The 21,288-nt window shown below is 41.0% G+C and overlaps 1 protein-coding gene across 3 annotated transcripts in view; it reads left to right on the top strand.

The window, feature by feature from the left end:
- The window catches only part of LOC128732507 (5-hydroxytryptamine receptor 1-like), a 131,790-nt gene extending 113,110 nt beyond the window's left edge, over window positions 1–18,680 (top strand). For all 3 annotated transcript variants that reach the window (XM_053825771.1, XM_053825772.1, XM_053825770.1), the window contains 2 exons: window positions 14,264–14,415; window positions 14,518–18,680. In XM_053825771.1, coding sequence (XP_053681746.1) covers window positions 15,600–16,982 — 1,383 coding nt within the window. In that variant the 5' untranslated portion in view covers window positions 14,264–14,415; window positions 14,518–15,599 and the 3' untranslated portion in view covers window positions 16,983–18,680. The remainder of the gene's footprint in view (window positions 1–14,263; window positions 14,416–14,517) is intronic.
- Window positions 18,681–21,288: the final 2,608 nt, after the last annotated feature.

Genomic DNA, 21,288 nt, shown 5'->3' with positions numbered 1-21,288 from the left:
TTTAGAATTAAAATAAATTGCAGCTTTAAAGCTGCACCAGTACGTGCTGCTAAAAGACTAGTGTCTTACTACTTTTCCTCGAAAGTGGCTTTTGTTTATTTTCTGTGGGTTTAATTTTAAGTAATGTTTCGTTCAACTCAAGTTTAGTCCCCTTAAATGTATTTTAACTATAAACACAGGTCGCGTGAGTATCAAATCGGGAACCGAAAGACTGAATTCAGCACTCTAATAAGATTCAGGTTGGAAACTAGCTCCTCTTAGCAGTAGAATTCCAGTTGATAACAGATCTACCACGTCACCGCTGACAGCTATGCATGATACCGATCTCGATGCCGGGTTGATCTAGAAATACTCACAGTGAGAGATACGCGGAAACTAAAGCCAACGATTTGGCATCAGTGTACAAAAACTGCCAGCACTTGCTGCGGAGCAAAATGCTGTAGCAGTGTGACTTGATTGTTTTCAACATGATCCACTTCTGTTTTGTTTACATTCAATTTTGCACAATAGAGCGATATATCTTTCAACTTAATCAATGTAAAATGCATTGCAAAGCTTTATACACACTGTGTCCGAGTATAATATTCAAGGTGTGTGACAATAGCTTAAGTAGATTTCATAGCTATTTCAATACTTGTTAATCAAACATTTAAGCAAACAGTATGCGTGTTCGATCGGCTCCCTTTTGACAATTCTCGCTGCTTGATTGGCTCTCAAGATGGCTGCTTCCACGTATCTCTCAACTCTGAGTATTTCTAGGTTGATCGCGTTGCGCTGTCGGTCTTGCTCGATTAACCAAGGTAGTAATTGGAAGGTGATGATGCGAGGCCAACTAAGGATGGCCAACAAGAGTGCTCGGTAACAAAGTGGCTTTTAATTAATTAGTTTATTGGATTTAAATTATAAATATCATATTATTAGATCAGTATCTGATAACCCTGTGAGAATAGTAATTTATATATGAATTTGATTTACATTTCATCACCTAGTGTAACTTACACTCATTCCATTAAGAAACCTCAAGGGTAGTTTAAAATAACGGACATTGTGATGTTACACATAGTTAACGTTGCTTTTATAAGAGTAACTATATTAGTATATTGCTAGTACAGCAAGACCTGTTAAGATTGCTGCTATTGCTATTGCTGCTTATGATAACTTACATATCATCGTCATCGTCAGCGGCATAGAGGAAGCTCGTGCTGTTTTAAGCACTGTCTCCTTTCAACTCGATCTTGGGCCACGCATCGCCAATGTTCCAGTCCGTCTCAGAAGTCGCAAATCACTTTCGACCTGGTTGAACCACCTTGCACATTGAGCCTCCTGTTCCTGGTGCCGGTGGGGTTGTTGAAGAGAACTGTTTTCGTCGCACTATCGTCCGGCATCGTTACGACGTGTCCAGCTAACCATAACCTACCGATTTTCGCCAGATTTACGATGGGAAGCAGTGTATGTAGCTCGTGATTCATACGCCTCCGCCACTCTTCACTTTCAGTTTTTACTCCGCCAAATATCGACCGCACCACCTTTCGCTCGAACAGGCAAGGGCGCGTATATGTACTCCATGAGCAGCATCACGGCTTCAAGTTAATAAAAAGATAACCGGCTTGAAACTTGAATGCGTCGCTGGATCTCCTTACCACAGACTTGTGAATGCACGCACCGCACCGCACCGCTAGCGGTGCTCAAAGTTTCTGCTCTGATCATAATTAGCACGCATCCGGTTTAGGTGCATTGTTCCAACTCGCGTCAGAAAGGAACGTGAAACCGCACATCGCTGCGAACTTCTTCCATTTGGTGCTAGGTTATATGTGTTCGGAAAGCAACCGTGCGGCACCTAGCTAAAGAATGGCTGCCGAACACACGCGTTTCGTGCTATCTACCAGATAGAAATAACGTAGAATGAAAACATGCAGGTTCGCTGGCACGGTGGCCCCGAGGTGCGACCCGCAATCAAAGCACGGCGTTCGGGTGCTCGCTTTCTGTTGTAGCGTGCCAGTACGTAGCGACGAAAGTGCGTCATTTTTTCAAAAGAACCCGGTTGAGGTGCATACATGTGAAGTATGCACGGTTTGGCTCCGAACGGCGTTTATTACAAATCTGTTTCGGATAAACTGACGCGATTGATTAGAGCTACATTGCATTGAGTGATGTGTTTCGTGCGCATTTCGGGAATACTATCGAGTCCCTTCGAAACGCGGCGATGGTTAAGACAAGGTAGCGGCTTATGCTGCATGCTATTCTATATCGCTCTTGAGGGGATGATTCGACGACCAACTCTTAGATTTTGCAGATGACTTTGGTACCATAGCCAGGAACCTTGTGTCGGCGGAAGCAATCTAAGAAAGACTGAAAGCGGAGTCCAGGAGGATTGGGCTAAAACTAGATGCGTCGAAGACCGATTACATGAAAGGAAAAGGCTCAAAGAAATCAAACGCGTACCTGTCACGGATGGTAACCGTTGACGGCGACGAACTAGAAGTGGTAGATGATTCGTATAATGCATTCATTCTAACTGACCCAAAATTTCATCTGTTACTTATGACGTGAAAAAATAATCGCACTGCAATCTAGAATATCACCGGGAAATTACATTCAAAATTTGCTAATATATTTTTTCATTGAAGGTCAATCTAAGGTGGTTCTTTTAAGACAAGTTGTATAAAAATCGATCAAAAAATAGTAGAGATAGACCTAATAGTGTAACGTCAAATACTCAAATTGGATCCCACCTGGTAATGACCTACCAAACCTTGTGCAGTCGGTAACAGCCGGCGTAACAAGAGCTGAGAGGGTAACAAGCAAGCGTCGTTTACACGCGTTATGCCCCTGTAGTCAAGCCAATCACTCTTTTAGTAGATAGGACAAACAACTCCTACCGTCCATTCTTCCGGCAACTTCTCCTCCCCCAATTCTTGGAAATAACCCTCCAAATTTAAGCATACCCGGATCATAATGGGCTAAACTACATCTGGTGCGAGCACCACACGAACAGTCTCTTATCTGGTGTATGATTTGCTGTGGGTCCGAAAAAAAGTTGGTGTTATAAACATAGCGACATTCCCGACAAAACGGTGTACAGATGTCAGTGCCCTGGTTAAAGTTTTTTTGCAAGTAAGCTAATATAATTACCTGCCATAGAAAATTTATCTCAATTAGTTTTTAATTACTTAGCAATTAGTTTTCTTTATCACCATCCGAAAAAAAATTCACTTTTTTAATCCATACGAAACAGAAGTGTAAGTTCAAACAATATAATAATCGAAATGCGGTAATTTTCTTGACGTAAAACTACGTCATGCGACGAGGTTTGTGATAGGGTGTCATTACAAAAAATCGAAAAATGCGAGCGTCACAAAAAATGATACGTTTTAAATGCTAATAACCAAGCTGTTTCCCGATTGATTTTCAATATTCTTACACCAATCGATCGGAAAGTCTCCTACGCGTTGACTCAAATGAAGAAAAGTACTGATTCTTGAGGTTGCACAGTTGAAAAATTGAAAATAATGAAGCTATGTTTAACCAGAATTCTCGCTTCGTGATTGGTTATTGGAAATGACGTCATCAAAGTGGTAACGCGTTTTCACGCTTCGGCTTATAATTCAGTCAATTCTCAAGAGATTTCCAACATATTTACACCAATCGATCGGAAAATCTAATTGGAAAATATAGAAAACTATTAATTTTCGTTGCGCATCATTGAAAAATCGAAAATAACTCTAAATCGGTCTAAGTAGAAATTGTCGGTGCGTAGAAAAACGCATTAAAAACAAACCCAATGTTTTGTTTAACTTTGTTGTGATCAGCGGAGAACAACAATCTTTCATATTTTCATATAAGTAAGTTTTCATCCTTAAAAGGACGGTTTCTGTTAATTGATAAATCTACTAGAAATTTCGGCATTTTTCTTGGGCGATACAACAACTTAAATGTTTGGCAGAACACCTCTAGTAACTCCGAAGCCAAGTTTGTTCATTTCTCCGCCGTTACGGACAACCAGCTGCGAAATTACTGCTGCTGGTTCATGGGCGCACGTAATTTTTCTTTCTTAGCAAACAATGCCTACCAGGAACTGCAGACCAGCGGGACTTTCCCATTCCCTACTTTGCCAGATGAATGTTAGATGAAACATTTGAAACGGCAAACAAACTGATGAAAATGAAGTCGATTTTCGACTTACTTTTTGTTATATACTAAAGTAACGATCGGCTGAAAAGGTGGTAACTACGAACGTCAGAAAAGGCAGATTATGAAAAAAGGGCTGGCCTTCGAAGGTATACTTTGTTCGAATAAAACAGAGCCCACTGCTTGGCATAGTTATCAGTTTCTGTAAAGCAAGCGAACCAAAGCGTGCTTTTGCTATCGGCGTCGACGTCAGTGCAATCGCCAAGGGATTTGGAAAAGTACACTACCAAAGGAAGAAGCTGCTGCTTCAAAGCTGCTTAGGCTTCCCGATTTGTTCAGTACGTTCGATGATCGCCTTTCTCGAGGTTACATCCAAGCAACTGTTGTTCTTAATTTTTTGTTAATTTTTTAAGTTAAACTTTTCAGCTTTTTGAAGCGTAACTGCCAAAATGAATCATCTGAGGTTGGACTCCTCAGAAACTTGCAAATCTCGAGATCGTGAGTTTAATTTGTGGCAAAACGAAGTTTACCTAATACCTAGTATACCTAAAAAAGCAAGAATAGACATAATTTTCACGACTAAACTTTAAGTAAACGTTTAAACAGACTAATCTCAAGTTTTTAGTCTTGACCTTGAAATGCGGTCATACATATATATTAATATTTTTTGAAACGATGGTTCTACAATTGATGAAGGGACGGTAGGGGAAAGAAATGAAAATTTTTTGGTGAAGGAGGAGAAGAGCGGAAAGGAAGGGGGGGGGGGGGTATTGGTAGCTATGCTTGACAAATAGTCATTTTGACTCCTACCTTTTGTCCAATGCTGGAAGGTGCATGAGTCGAACCAAGCTGTAATCTGTAATCTGAATCCGGATATAATCTCAGGATATAATCAATTGTATAACCATCGTTTCAAAAAATATTAAACGTTTAAACGTTTATTTTTTTGCTTGTTTACTAAAATCTCTTTTTTTCGTCTCGTCTTTAGTTGCCTTCTATCGGGAGGACAAAACATTTATAAAATACTAGCTGACCCGACAAACTTCGTATTGCTACAAATTAAACTGTGTTGTACATAAATCCTGAATCTCGGATGACCTTTATCACAATCTCGAGTTTTGCAAGTTTCTGTGGAGTTCATGGGTGTTTTAATCGTCCACAGCGACTTTGCAGAATTTTTCAAACACGAAATTATTATTGCCTGGCACATCAGCACGCCCAGCTGCAATGTAAAATTTTTGACCGGGATGTTGTTGCAAAACCATTTTCAGCATGTTTCTTGGCTACCAAATTCTGCTACAAGTTCCAATTCGGATGTTTACTAGTAACTTCATCCATTATCGGTTAGCTTCGCGATGCTGATTAACAAATCCTTACGGTTAAATGCCACCCAGAATAATGAGCTTTGGTTAAAATCTAGTTATAGACACAGCAAAGGGTGAAGAATGCTTTTTCCAATCATCGCAGCCTTTGGCAGCTCGCTGTCTTTCCATTCTTTCGCCACCCAATAACGGAAAATCCCCTGATCTCATCAGTCACAGTGCGGAACCATGTAGCGGCGCAATTTATCGCCTTTAAGCTGGCAGTAAACTGTCCTGATGACGGCGACCGCCCGAAAAATAAACTTGGACAGTCAGAGCCCGGTCATCAATGAAAATAAATGTCCCGACTAAATCTCACCCATTAATATCTCGCCGCCCACGGTGGGCATCCTTTTCCGGCTGCCTCCGGTGCGAAGAAGACTTTTGCTGCTGCTCCGTCATTAGCGATAGGCTATACAGCGTCAAAAGCGGCAATTGGCTTTACGGCACTCACGAAGGTTGATGCTTTTCCGGTCTGATGAAATCAACAGTGAAAGTCATTTTTTAGGACCAATCACTTCTCGGCTGAGTTATTTACGAGCCAGCCGGGCAGTTAATGTTGCTCGAGCGTGTAGCTTTCTCTGGGTTTGATTTAGTTGATTCAAAACACGTACCTATACTAGCTGTCCTGTGGCGGGTTCAGGTTGAAAAATGTCCAATGTGAAGGCAAAAATAAAACAAATGCACACAGAAAGATCTAAAGCGTCATTTCCAAATGCTTTTTATGGTGTGAATTTGATATTTAAACGGCTCTAATATTAAAAATATTACTATGTTTTCTACGAATATGAACTTATTATTAGTGTGATTTTATGTGAAGGTCTGCCAAGACAACAATTAGATAAGCCATCCTACGATTACTCGATTATTTTCCAGATCCAGACCAAACATTGTTCTGAAAGAACGGGACGGGACCATTGCATTATGTTTCATTAGTTTTTCAAAAAAAAGGGGGTTCTGCAGTACCTGCAGATATAATTCCATTAAAAACTAGAAATAAAGTATGGATCGTGCTTAATATGACGAAAGGAGGTCTGCAACCTAGGATAAACTTCCTTTCTACTAGAAAAACATAAACAACCAGCAGCAGAATTTATTTCTATAGCAACACCACCATCACCAGTGGTTTGAAACTTTTCTCAAAGAATGGGTTTTCAGTTTCAGCGCGCTGGGCAAACAATCTGTAAATCAGAACCTAATGCTTCATTTCTTTCAGATACGCCGAGAACGACGACAGTTGCCGCTTTTCTTGTTTATTTTCCAATTCCTACGAAGTTGTCACTGAGCCAGCACCAGGCGCCATGTGCACTAACGTAGCATTTTTCGTTGCAAATGGGAAAGCCCTACGGCAGCAGAAAAGAATGGTTATGTCATATTTCATCTCGAATGAAGCTCGTGCGTATGTTTGTTTGTTCTTTTTTTTATTTTGCGTTGAAGATTTTTTTTAGCAGAAAATTCCCATTCAAGTTGTAAAAGTTAAACAGAATTGTTTTTTTTTTCTCTCGGTTCTATTTGGCATTCTGTGCTATTTGAAAAGCAGGTCTCAGCTAATGTCAGAAAGATAGTGAAGTATTCTCTAGCCGACGCTTTCCACAAGCCTATCGTCGTGCTTATTTTTGTAACCTTGCTTGGCACACGATTTCAACGTTATGATGGCTGAACTTGACCCTCAAGCTATAAATTGTTCTTTACAGCCAAGTGTTTCGCATTGCTAGGAAACTAAGTTGGAGCCCTGTTGACGTTTTCGGTGCCAAAAAATAGCATTTCAAAGTTTTATATTTCTTTGGGGTAGACTTCTTGGAGCTCCGGATTGGTCGTTTCGATATCCTTGCATGGCAGGTTCAAGGGCAGATGATACAGCAACGAGAACAGAATTGCTGCAGCGATTTTCTCATTTTGAAGGTTACTATACCTATATGTATGTACCTACTTGCTCTCAATTGTTTATTTTCTGTCCCAAATTGTGTTTTATCGTTAGGTACATCGTTTTTCCTTTTTACTTTTCAATTCAATATTCAAGCGTGCTTCTACTTGTAGACACATTATGGTACCCGAAAACTTATTATCTAACAAAAAGTTTTCAAATCCCTAACTATCATTACGAGACTTTAATATGTCATCAATCTTGTAGTTTAGTTACCATATTCGTATGAACTATCATATCAGCAAAAAAGAAACGATATAATCACAATCAACACAATTATTTCCACGTTAACAATTTTCGCAAAATACCACCAATTGAAATTCCACCGATATTATCATCGATTGATGTCAGCGATGCAAGCAATCGCATAAACCGTCTCAATTTTAACCATGTATTATGTGATACACGCCGTGATACACATTCGGAATGATGGCATGCAGAGCGCAAGCAAGCAATCCCCTCACACATGACTAGGCTGGAGAATTTCCAATATAGCAAAATTTAATAACACAATAGCGAAAGTGTATCACTTTAGCTGTACCGCCCCCACCATATCGAACCGAAGCCGGCCCGCAACCAGCTTCCTCGGAGATTACTGACTGGTGGGAAAATATTTTCTTTCTATTTATTGCATCCTTCGTCGGACCCGCCTTACGCGCGTCATCTTTAATAGAATCTTCATATCTTCGATATCGAAGGCACACTCGGGACTTGGGAAAGGATATTTGCCTAACGCTTCGAACGCGCACTGCGCTGCTGCCTGGGAGCAACAGGGTGAACTGCTGTGGGTCCTACAAGAATGTAACAAGTCGATAATGGCAACCGAGAGTTATATTTATGCGACTATAAAAGTAACGTTAGATGAACGAACAACGAAGGTCCTTACAGGCACTGTTGCTTTGTCCCCGTCTCCGCTTATGGGTATACAGAATAAAGTTCGAAACGAGGGGAAAGCTAGTCTAAAGATGGACGGAGAACAGCACTTTTCCAATTGCTTCGTTGTTCGTTCTTTACGCTTCCAGCCGACGGCAATAAAATCTCGCAAGAAAATATTACAATAGACAGCGCGTATTATATTATGCACAGTCAGTGTTTTGTTTTATGGTATTTTTTACGCTTATTATGATTATGGTTTTCTCCTGTCTGGAGATTTGCGGTTTATCATCGCAGAATGAATCCGGCGAACTTCCTCGTAAAAGTCATTTCGTGGAAGTTACTGTGGAAATGTGAAGCCAGCAGCGATGTTGGTTAACTTTTCTCAAATATTTTTCAGAATATTAACTAGTAACATTCTCACCATCCGAAAATATCATTTCAAAAGCGGCGTTTTGACGTAGGACTTTGCTTACTATGCTGGGTGGCACTATGTGAAAACGAAAACGGAATTGAAACGTTTGAATGAAAGATATTAAGTATCAATAACTTTTTTACCACTGGATGGAATTTCATCATCAGTAAGTTGTTGGATAGAAAAAAGGTCCAGCAATGTGATTATTGTAACCATTATGCAATTGCTAAACAATGAAAATTAGTAGGAAAGTCAAGTTTTACGGTTTTGCCTTTCTACTATATGAAAATATAGTATAAAGGTATAGGAATCACTCGAAAAACCGAAAATCGAAAGAAAGCCTAGCGGGACGAATGTCATATACCATTCGACTCAGTTTCGAAAACTGAGCATTTTCTGTGTGTGTATGTGTGTGTGTGTGTGTGTGTGTGTGTGTGTGTGTGTGTGTGTGTGTGTGTGTGTGTGTGTGTGTGTGTGTGTGTGTGTGTGTGTGTGTGTGTGTGTGTGTGTGTGTGTGTGTGTGTGTGTGTGTGTGTGTGTGTGTGTGTGTGTGTGTGTGTGTGTGTGTGTGTGTGTGTGTGTGTGTGTGTGTGTGTGTGTGTGTGTGTGTGTGTGTGTGTGTGTGTGTGTGTGTGTGTGTGTGTGTGTGTGTGTGTGTGTGTGTGTGTGTGTGTGTGTGTGTGTGTGTGTGTGTGTGTGTGTGTGTGTGTGTGTGTGTGTGTGTGTGTGTGTGTGTGTGTGTGTGTGTGTGTGTGTGTGTGTGTGTGTGTGTGTGTGTGTGTGTGTGTGTGTGGCTGAACCGATTTTAATGATCTTAGTGTCAAATGAAAGGTCTAGGTGTCCCATTGTTCGCTATTTAATTTCATACTTATCGGACTTTTAGTTCAAAAGTTATGTATAAAAATACGAAAAATATGGGACTTCATTATCTCATAGGTCCCTTAACCGATTTGAATAAAATTGATTGCATATGAAAGGGGAGTCTTTCAAAACCTTAACTTCTAGATTTCATGACGAATGGGCTTGTGGTTTGAAAGTTACATGAAGAAATGTGGAAAAAATGTATTTAAAACTGCTTTTTGTTGCATATAAGCATTAATTCAATAGAAAACATCCTACAATTTATTATCATTTGAAAGTTACTGTTGAGATCTATAAAACGAAACCAAGTTACTGAAAATTGGACGATTGATTCAAAAGTTATTCAAACTTTAACACTTCAGCACCATTAAAATGTATAAAATCGAAATAAATTAATCAAGGGTCGATTGTATTCAATGTATGTGTTGTATGTATGCGTGTATGTGTGTATGCATGTATGTGTGGTATGCATGTATATGCGATTTGCAATTTTAAAATTTGCATAGAATACAAGAAGAGCAAGAAACATTTCAATTGTCATCTTCTTTACTTGCTGTTACTCGCAATCGGACGAACAAAGCAAAAAGCGAAGAAAAGTATTTGATTTAAACATATAGGTATAGTGATGTATAGTATTGAAAATACTAACGAGTTGATTTTCCCAAATAAATTTATACTAATTTCAAACAAATTTTGCGCGTCAACAGATGCTTTTCCAATCAATAGATGCTAGAGCTTAGAAATTTTATATGAAAAAGAGGAACAAAGGGTACTAATAATTCTGTTTAATAATCGTTTTCGCTAGTGACACTGTAAAAGATAATATCATATGTCATGTATCATGTTTTAATAAATAAATAAATATGGGTCCACTCATACCAGCAACATTAACAGCGCCGAAAATTATATCGATCTGGCCATCCTCAAGCATATTTATGGCGCTGCTTTTGTTTCTTTGATCTCATCGTTTCCTAAAACATCTAGCGGGCAATATCGTATAAACGATACGATCAAGCTAATGACTATTTTTTCATTAAAGTTTATTCAAAAGAAGCTCAAGTTTTGATTTTCATGCAAAAATAATTAACTGAAAGAGCGCCAACTAAGAAAAAGTCCAATTTCTCTGTTTAGTTTGTCATATCTAATGCTCTACTTAGTAATTTTTTTCAAATTCAGATATTACCTTTTTTGGATAAGGATTTTGAAAAATAAGGAACGGATATTTAAAAATATAATCAAGTTAATTATAGATGTTCCTGAGAAATTAAAAAATAATTATTACGGGATTACGGCAGTAGAAAGGCTAGGACACACCGCCAGGTGGATTAATTCGGGTTTTTATTTTTCAATTAATCACATGCCAACATAATTTTCGCTTTCTTTACCTCGGACGATGGTTTAATATACCTACCATCTCGAATACTTTGAATCGCCATCCCATTTTGATTATTCTAGGTTTCTAGAAAACCTAGACGAAATTGATGTCCTGAAAGTAAAGCGTATCGAAAAAGTGCACAACCACCCTTTCGTCTCGACCAATTTTACCGGACACCACAATCTAGTTAAAACTGAAGTTCTGTACGAAAGCATAGGTAACAGTTCCTTATATTACACAACTAGGAAAGTTCAAATTAATGAACAAATTAGTCAATTTCTCCATCAAAAAAATGTTATTCTACCTCATTAATTGGGTTATTTATTGAGGCCATTACAAATCTATACCTATAAAAGAGGATTTCTGTCTGTCTGTCCGTAGGTTCCTTTTAGAATCGAAAACTACTGAACCGATCGGCGTGAAAATTTGCATATAGGGGTTTTTGGAGCCAGGGAAGGTTTTTATGATGGGTAGAGACCCCTCCCCACACTAAGAGGGGGGGCTCCCATACAAATGAAATACAAATTTCCTCATAACTCGAGAACTAATCAAGCAAATGGAACAAAATTTGGCATGGGAAAGTTTTCTAGGGCAAGAATATTTTCTATGGTGAATTAGGACCCCTCCCCACTTTAAGAGGGGGGGCTCCTATACAAATGAAATACAAATTTCCTCATAACTCGAGAATTATTCAATCAAATGCAACCAAATTTGACATGTAAGTTGTTTTGCAGGCAAGATTTTTTTCTATGGCGAATTGAGACGAGACGGGTGTCTTTAGAAAGCGAGTTATGACCCATCTCCCCTTTAAGAGGGTGGGCTTCCATACAAATGAAATGCAAATTACCTCTTATCTCGAGAACTAATCAAGCAAATGGAACCAAATTTGGCATGTGGGGCTTTTAGGGGGCAGACATTTTTTCTATGATGAATTAAGACCCCTCCCCTGTTTAGGACGGGGGGGGGGCTCCCATACAAATGAAATTCAAATTTCCTCATAACTTGAGAACTAATCAAGCAAATGGAACCAAATTTGGCATGTGGGAGATTTTGGAGTCTTGAATTTATTTTATGATAGTTAGAGACCTCTCACCACTGCGGTAGGGGGATTTGGACTCTCATAAAAATAAAACAGAAATTTTTGCGAAACTCAAAAACTAATCGAACTAGACAAATTCGAATGTTGCCGGCGACCCGTCGTCGGAAGCGCCGCCCACTGGGGGGAGGCAACGAAATGGTACTTTCCACAAAAAAATTTTCCGTGAAATGGTACATTCCGATTAATATTACTATCCGCTTTCTGGCTATGCAAAGAGGGGACAGATGAGTTGTTTTCTACTTTACTGTGAGGAAAAATTGCAAATTTGTATATCAAACTACCCATTCCTGGTAACTAATAAGCATTAACATAAGCAGCAAATCAGCGTTTCTGGCATTTTATACTGCACGTTGTTGTATATCAGCTTTTTGACTGCATAGGTATGGTAAATTGGCATCCAAAATTGTATTCAAATTCTTCGTGTCGGTAATTGGCTGTAAATTAGCATTATCAGCACTATACGAAGGTTATCAGTAAAGTAGCTGTATATTTTTCCAAAATAGCGTTTAAGTAGCATTTAAGGCGACTTAAATGCTTATTGGCCTACATTTGAATGGAATTGGTGATGCTTATTGGTTACCTGAGAGGCTTTCATAGTTACGTAACTGCCAAAATGAATCATCTAAGGTTGAACTCCTCAGAAACTTGCAAAACTCGAGATTGTGACAAAGATCATCCGAGATTCATGATTTATGTACAACACAGGTTAATTTGTGGCAATACGAAGTTTGTCGGGTCAGCTAGTCTTATATATAAAAATGGATTTCTGTCTATCTGTCGGGATGTTCCTTATAGAATCGAAAACTACTAAACCAATCGGCGTGAAAATTTGCATGTAGAGGTTTTTGGAGCCAGAGAAGGTTCTTATGATGGTTAGAGACCCCTTCCCTCACTATGAGGGGAGCCTAGCCCCATACAAATGAAACACAAACACAAAGCATAACTCGAGAACTTATCAAGCAAATGGAACAAAATTTGGCATGTGAAGGTTTTTGGTGGCAAGAATTTTTGCTATGGTGAATTAGGACGCCTCCCCACTTTAGGAGGGGAGGCTCCTATACAAATGAAATAACTCAGTAACACAAAAACTAATCGAACTCGAGAAATTTTAGATTCTTTCTTAAAACATTAGTCAATAACAAGACCACCAGAAACTATCAATAGTAACATTAGATGATTCAGGGCGAGACGGACACAGGCCGGGAGTGTTGCCGGCGACCTGCCGTCGGAAGCGTCGGCCACTGCGGGGAGGGCAGCCCCTCGTAGAGATCACCTCTATCTAGGTTTATTTATTTTCCTAGATCTACTGACATCTATTACTTTCCTTCAGTTGGGTCACCTCTGCGAAATGGTACTTTCTACGAAAATCTTTTCCGTGAAATGGTACATCCCGCGTAAGGGTTCTTGTGAAATGGTATTCTGCGAAACTCTATATTCCGCGTTATGGTCAACCGAGAATTGGTGTTCCGCAAAATGGTATTCGGCGAAATGGTTTATAATGATGGCGAATGTTTAAATGATATCTGCTTTATTTTATCAGGCTAAGCAATGGGGGGAGTTGTTTTCTATTTTACTGTGAGGAAAATTTGTATATTAAAACGGTCCACACGTAGAACGTTGCAAGCTTATTGCCATCTACACATTAGCAGCTAGAAGAAAACCACTTCAGCGAATGTGTATTTTCGTACTAATTAACGAGGATATTGACTGCAGCCCTATTCTTCCTAGTCTGATGTGCATACATGTCCCTCACAGACAACTGCGTAACTATACATTGCTATGGCATCGTTCCCACCGTACCAACTATGGCCACAATGAACCGTGGACTATGTGCTGCCGTGCTTTTAATGAAACGTCAAGCGTGTTCGATTCTATTATCAGGTGAATAAATCTGTGCGATTAAATGTTGAAGAAAAGAATGAATAAATCAGGTGGTTTTTAATTGTGTTTTTATATGGAGCTTCCCGGTTAGCTTCCCGGTTATTTATTGTCACCAAAAATTAGTTACCTCCATCATCGTTCAGTTTTCATATTTAACCAATTTCCGGTTTCTTTTTTTTTCGAACATTATTAAAGCACTGGCTATGTGCTACGAATCAGCATCAAAATCCTTAATCCAGCAACTAATCTAGCTATAATGTGTACCGGAAAAAAAATCGCGAAGAAAATAAAAATTTTCCACTTACCGACGATAAAACTCACCTCACTCGTTTTGTTTCCTTCCCAGGGCAAACCGGAGACGACAGCCAACCCGTCGCGATAAACGACTCGCAACTCGCAATCATCCTTCCGTAGTAAATCTCGTCGTACGGCAGGCGGCAGCAGCAAGGAGTTTCCTGCAGGGAGGGGGCAAGATATAGAGAAAAACAGCAGAATAAGGTATGATTTACGAACAGATGAAGTCACAGCAAAGCCAGTCCCGTGTGCTGGCAATAAGACACCATTTTAATAAATCATCATTTCGTCTTTTATTCACTGCAGGATCGATTTGAAGCGAAGATTGCAATCGGCTGCTGCCGTGCCAGCAAAAGAACTGGAAAGACGCTTTGCTGGAATCAGCAACATCCGGTTCATATTGCACTTGTTTGGCTGCCAGAGAACGGACGAAATTGGAGTGCAGCGGTGCAAATACAGAAATCAATCCGTTGATGCTGCTGAAGGAGGTCTACCGAAGTCGGTGGTGATACATCAACGTCATTTCCATTGCCTAGAACGGAACCAAGCGCCGGAAGACCACACAGCAATTCTCGCTCAAGTGCAGTTCTTTCGCTCTATTGGCACTAGAAACAACTAAGCTCCAGAGCTAGTGCTAGTTACTAACGCATTCTGCAGTTTGCGTCCATTCCTAGCCCAACGGTGCTGGTAGTCAAGTAGCTGATTTCCGGCTGATAGTAGGATCATTTGAATAACCGACAAAGAAAAACGGTGAAATCCTTTTATCCACTTCGAACGGTAAAGGAGTGGATAATCAAACCGTAATTTAATCAAGAACCAGCGTTTGACACCCGCCGTGTGCGTGTGTGTGCCACTGGTGCTTCGCACAGGATAATTGGGGAAAAAACTTCCGGAATCGAATAACGAGCAAACGTAGCCTGGCAAAAAAAAACCAGCACACGTGTCGAGGTGGAATCCACTCTTGAATGGGAAAAAATCAATGTGCTTTCAGAGTGTACAGAGAGGGATCGAAAGAGAACAAAAAACAATTTGCTTGTTGTATTGCGGACTAAGCAAGCAAAAATTTTACTCTTTGTGTTGCTGAATAAATATTGCGAATTGGGTTGAGTATGATTTCAAGCGGAGTACGAAACCTGCTTCGTTACTAGTACGACTTGGTTTACACCGGTTTCAACAAATGAAGCAAATCGGGATACTGGCAGCAGGTGGAAAGCGTGTTTTGCCGTTAGAAAAATACCGCATTATTATTTTAGAATTTTGCCGCTTGTACAAATCGATCTGCACCGCTGGATTGTCCGCGAACTAGAAGCCATATTACAATCGTGCTCCTGCGGAGCTAGGAATGGGGGTCTAGCAGGAGCCCCTAATCCAGCAGTCTTTCTTTATGTATGGATCCAACAGTTCTACCGTTGTTGTCGACCTTGGTAGCACCGTCGTCGAACGTCGTTGTCGCATCAGGGGCTATCGTAGTAGCGGCTACGGCCGCAGCGGGAAACGCAACCGGTGCGGCGGTTGCAGCCATACTCAACGCCACAGTGACATCCAGTTTTCTGGAGTATCTTCTCAACGGCAGTGGGATCCACGCACCACTGCCAGTCTTAGCGGATCATAAGACAGCAGCACTGCTCACATCAACCAGCTCTCTAATCGAAACCAGCAGCACCGAGAGTTCCGCAGTTAAACCGGGCGCTAATACTCTTACCTTCCAGACAATCATCATTAGTACCATTTTGCTAGCAGTAATAATCGGGACAATCATTGGCAACGTGCTGGTATGTGTGGCAGTCTGCCTGGTGCGGAAACTACGAAGACCGTGTAACTACCTGCTAGTATCCCTGGCAATTTCGGACCTGTGCGTGGCACTGCTTGTGATGCCAACAGCCCTCCTGTACGAAGTACTCGAAGAATGGAAATTTGGACACGTGTTTTGCGACATATGGGTGTCGTTCGACGTGCTCTCCTGCACTGCGTCAATCTTGAACCTGTGTGCCATCTCAGTTGACAGATACTGGGCCATCACTAAACCGCTCGAGTATGGTGTTAAGCGTACGCCCCGGCGGATGATTGCTCTGATCGTGCTAGTCTGGCTCGTCGCAGCCTGTATATCGCTCCCACCACTCTTAATCTTAGGAAATGAACACATGACCAACGGCCATCCATCCTGTTCGGTGTGCCAAAATTTCTTCTATCAAATCTACGCAACACTTGGTTCCTTCTACATCCCGCTGGCGGTGATGCTGTTCGTCTATTTTCAGATATTCCGCGCAGCACGTCGAATTGTCAACGAAGAAAAACGAGCCCAAACGCGGCTGGACACGGCCATCAACGGTAGTGTGACGTCGGAGAAAAAATTGGGCCCTAGCAAAAACATTCTGGTCAGTGGATCACATCATCACCACAAGCGGCTTCGCTTCCAGTTGGCCAAAGAACGGAAAGCATCGACGACTCTCGGCATCATCATGTCTGCCTTCACTATTTGCTGGTTACCGTTTTTCATCCTCGCACTGGTCCGACCGTTTCTCGGGGACCATCATCCGACGCTGTCGTCGGTGTTTCTGTGGTTAGGTTACGCCAATTCTCTGCTGAATCCCATCATTTACGCGACGCTGAACCGAGACTTTCGGAAGCCCTTTCAGGAGATTCTGTATTTCCGCTGTTCTAGCTTGAACAACATGATGCGAGAAGACTTCTACCACAGCCAGTACGGCGAGCCGGGTTCGCAGCGGCTGGTCATCACCAACGATGGCGGAGCGCGGGAAAGTTTCCTATGAAGCTAGAGGCAAGCTGCAGGAGCGATAGATAGTTGCCGATGACGACCGACGGCATCCGTCGGGCGCTCGGATGTAGGTGTCGTTAGTTGTAATAGTAGTAGCTAAGCTAGGGTGCTTCTTTTCGGTGCGAACAGGTGGGACGTTCTATGGGCCATGTCTAAAGCACGGCTCGTTCAGTATTTTAAACACCTACAGATTCTGGAATAAGAGCATCATTAAACTAACGACACGCATTGATGATGGAAATTCCAGCAAAACTGTCATCAACGAGTGTCGTTGACTTAATGATAACAAGTACTCGCGAGCTACTGAGTTGCGTTGGCCATTCTCTAATTTTGGTCTGTGTTTAGGTCATGTCTACCGGCTTACGGCGTACGGATTCTGCATTCGGGAACCTAGTAAATAAACGAAATTTTACATAAACATAGCTCAAATTTTTCGGTAGAATCCCATTTTTATCTTTGTGGAATTCCTCGCATTTACTGCTTTAATCAGCTTCAATTTCTATAAAATGTGTATAAAGGCACTTAAAACAAATTTTTCTATCAACGCAACACTTTGTTTGCGTTTTTTCTTAGTGCCCTGCTGGAACTTTCAAGTTAGAACAAAGAAATCAACCGTAAAATAACCAAAATGGCAGCTAAACCCCTGACGCACAACCTTCCAAGAAAGCATGGTTCCAAGGAATGTTCAGATACTTTCCGGTTAAAACATCGCGATACAAATAGATTATCAAAAACCAAAAAAAATCTATTACTGATACTTTTCACTCGTTTCATTTGCAATTGGTAATAAGAATAAAATAAGAGCCACAATTATCCTCTCAAACCAAACCACAAACAACAACAGGTGCAAAACGTGAAGGAAAAATTCAAAACAACGCACTAACTGCTAGGCAAATGTCGGATGATTATACTGTACATAGGAATAAGTGACATCAACCGGTAGCAGCACTCGAAACAAACTGATAATATAAGTATTAGTAACTTGATGTTCGTGCTGACGGTGCTGGAAAACTGAAAGCAACTGACTAAGAAGCTGTGCGATTGAAAGAAAACAATGATCAAACAGGAGAGAGAGGCAAAACTTGCATCGAAAAACATTTCCTATTTGTATATGTAATGTATTACGTACGATTGCCATGTTAATAATTAATCGAAATTTTAAAATACTTGAAAAGCCAAAGACAGCTACAGCGAGGGAGAAAGAAATTTAACTAGATTTTGACGTTCAATTGCTGCAATTGCTCGAAGAACGTGGGTGTGTGATGCAGGTTATGAAACCTCTTGTTGTATTATAAGCAGTTGGACGTGTTAACGAAATAAGATCGTATTGGTGCAGTTTCCTAAGCAAAAAAAACTCTTAACAATGATGGTATTATTCGAACTATTTCTAAACATAAAACAGTTTTGCCTATGAGACGTAGTATAATAAATGAAAATTTCGTATTACCGTGTAAATTTTATTAGTGTACATTGGCATTCGTTTAGGTGGAAGCTTTGGAAGGCTAAAATTATGTATTGTTTGTTGTATACGGTGCAATTTGCCAGCCCATGTATGTGGGCCAAACAACTGTAAGATATTATATTATTTCTATTAAAATACTATGATTGTTATTATTACGATCGAGACGTAGGACAGTCAGTGCAATCACGCAGTGTATTTAAGAGAAAATATGAAAAAATACAATCAATGTTAGGCAACTAAAAGGGTTTGCAATTATTGACGATGACACAAATAATAAAACCAAAGAAAAGTGCAGGTAGGTCCCGTCACTTTAAAAAGATAGCATTCTAGGCTCTTGTAGTATTAATTAGGTTACATTACGTTATGTAGTGTATTCATGTACCCTATTCAGTTTCACACATGTTCCTTTCCGCATATTCCCGTCGTTCTGGGCGCACTGCCTAACTTGTCAAATTAGTAAGCGCCAAAATGGTTCGGTACGTGTGTGCAGGAAAGTTTATTGTAACCGACATGATAGGATATGAAAGATCATTCCGTACTATACTATACCAAGGATGCAACAAAGTTTAGTTTGCGCGTTCAAAGTTTTTGTGTTGCTTTATTTTCCGTCCTCCATAGTGTTTAATTTTTCCTACGACAAGTTCAGAAGTGGGATTACACGCTAGAAAAGTGCTAAAGTGCTAATGAGTCGTATGGTTGAAAACGGCTTTGTGGATTGGTTTGACCAACCAAAACCTACTCGAATTTCCGACATTGGCCAATTGTGCGACCTTTGTGGTCGATTCACGGACACCATAGTGAAGGACAACAGAAAGCACCTGACAACGACGACGCTTCGGGGTGGAGCACTTCTGACGAGCAGTAGTTAGATGCCGAACTACGTGTACTAGGAAAGAAGAAATCGATTATGGGAGTTTCACGATCTACGGAACCCATTGGAATACTGGATTGTTACGACGCTTCAGGACGTAGCGCCTTCAACCACAAGCTGTTGGATGCTCATTTGAGAGGACAAAAATCGCTAGTTTACGTCGAAAATCAAAGGACACGGAACAGAACGCAGCTACATCCGCCATTTTCAGCTATTCATCACACAGATAGTTTAGTAACTAAGTATTCCGACGCGTATATTTCGTGTATTGAATCAGAATTTTCCGTTTTCGTTTAAGCTTGCTTCTGATTCCGATAATCAGTTAAGTTTCATTTTTGTACGACCAAATTCCTCCGAGCCGAGACAGTTTACCCATTCCGATCAGTTTTGACTGTTTTTCCGTTCCGGGTTTGTTTTATATTGCTTTAGGTTATGATTTCAGTTTATATAAATCCGCGATTAGGTATCAATGTTCGCAGTAAAAGCCGATCCGGAATCTAATGAGTACGATTTTTTTCACGTTTCTGATTGTAACGAGTTAGCGGAAACAGAGCCATCGGATGTAGCTGGTACTGGCTACTGGGTTAACGGATGTAGTAGACAGTAGAGGATATTGCTGGATCGACTCTTCAGGTGCCATTGTAAATTGAACCACATCCAGTAAGATTGCCTATGGTAGTTGCTGTGTGTTTCCTTCAAAAGTCGAGGATTGCCTTGGAATCCTCTAACGATGGAGCAGCTAAATGACCTCGACCTAGCCGACGACATCGGCTTGCTCGCGCAACGCCGAAACGATATGCAGAGCAAGTTAGGTGACCTGTCAGAGAGCTCCCAAGCAGCAGGTCTTACAGTCAATGTAGCAAAAACTAAATCTATGGCAGTGAACACTGACAATCCCACCAACTTCACAGTAGCAGGACAAGTTGAGCAGATAGACGCCTTTCAATATCTTGGTAGCCAAACAACGCCCAATGGTGGTACCAAAACTGATATAGCCACACGGATCAGGAAGACCAGGGCGCCTTTGTAGGTATGTGACACATTTGGCTCACTCATTTGGATTCACTCTATATACCAAAACCCGAATTTTCAACTTAAACGTTAAATCTGTACTGCTGTATGCCTGAAAAACGTGGTGCGTCTCAGCGGAGACAACACAAAAACTGCAGATATTTATCATGCGGTGCCTGCGATATATCATTCGTGCTCGTTGGCCTCCCAGTTGGCCTCGAGGTATGATGCTGGCCCAATAAGCCAGTCGTCATATGTTCGAATCTTGACTGGGAGGGTCTATTAGAGTCAATAGGATCGTAGCAAAGACGCTTATTAGACCGGTTGTTTTCTACGGGTATGAAACATGGACAATGCTCGAGGAGGACCTGCGAGTGCTCGGAGTTTTCGAACGACGAGTGCTAAGAACGATCTTCGGCGGCGTACAGGAGAACGGAGTATGGAGGCGGAGGATGAACCATGAACTCGCACAGCTCTATGGCGAACCAAGTATCCAGAAGGTGGCTAAAGCTGGACGGACACGATGGGCAGGGCATGTTGCAAGAATGCCAGACAACTACCCTGCAAAGATGGTGTTCGCCTCAAATCCGGTAGGAACAAGACGGCCAGGAGCGCAGCGAGCAAGATGGTTAGACCAGGTGGAGCGAGATCTGGCGGAGAGTACTTGGTGTCCGAGGAATTGGAGAGCAGTAGCCCTCAACCGAGTTACATGGAGAAACTTTGTTCAACAGGTTTTGTCTTGGGACAGCAAGCCACCTAAACAAACAACAGGATCGTAGCAACTGGCCCTGCAATTGTCCTGCATTCTAACAGCTAGCTGCGAAGTCTGTCGTATAAAAACAGAAGGACAAGTTTCGATAACGGAATGTAGCACCTAGGCTTTGCTTTGCTTGTTGGACTGTCAGCTGGATATCCAATGCGGAACTCCATCGTCGATATCATCAACGGCCGATAGCC

Source organism: Sabethes cyaneus, chromosome 1 (assembly GCF_943734655.1).
Source record: "Sabethes cyaneus chromosome 1, idSabCyanKW18_F2, whole genome shotgun sequence".
Classification (NCBI taxonomy): domain Eukaryota; kingdom Metazoa; phylum Arthropoda; class Insecta; order Diptera; family Culicidae; genus Sabethes; species Sabethes cyaneus.
This window is presented reverse-complemented; position numbering and strand designations above follow the sequence as displayed.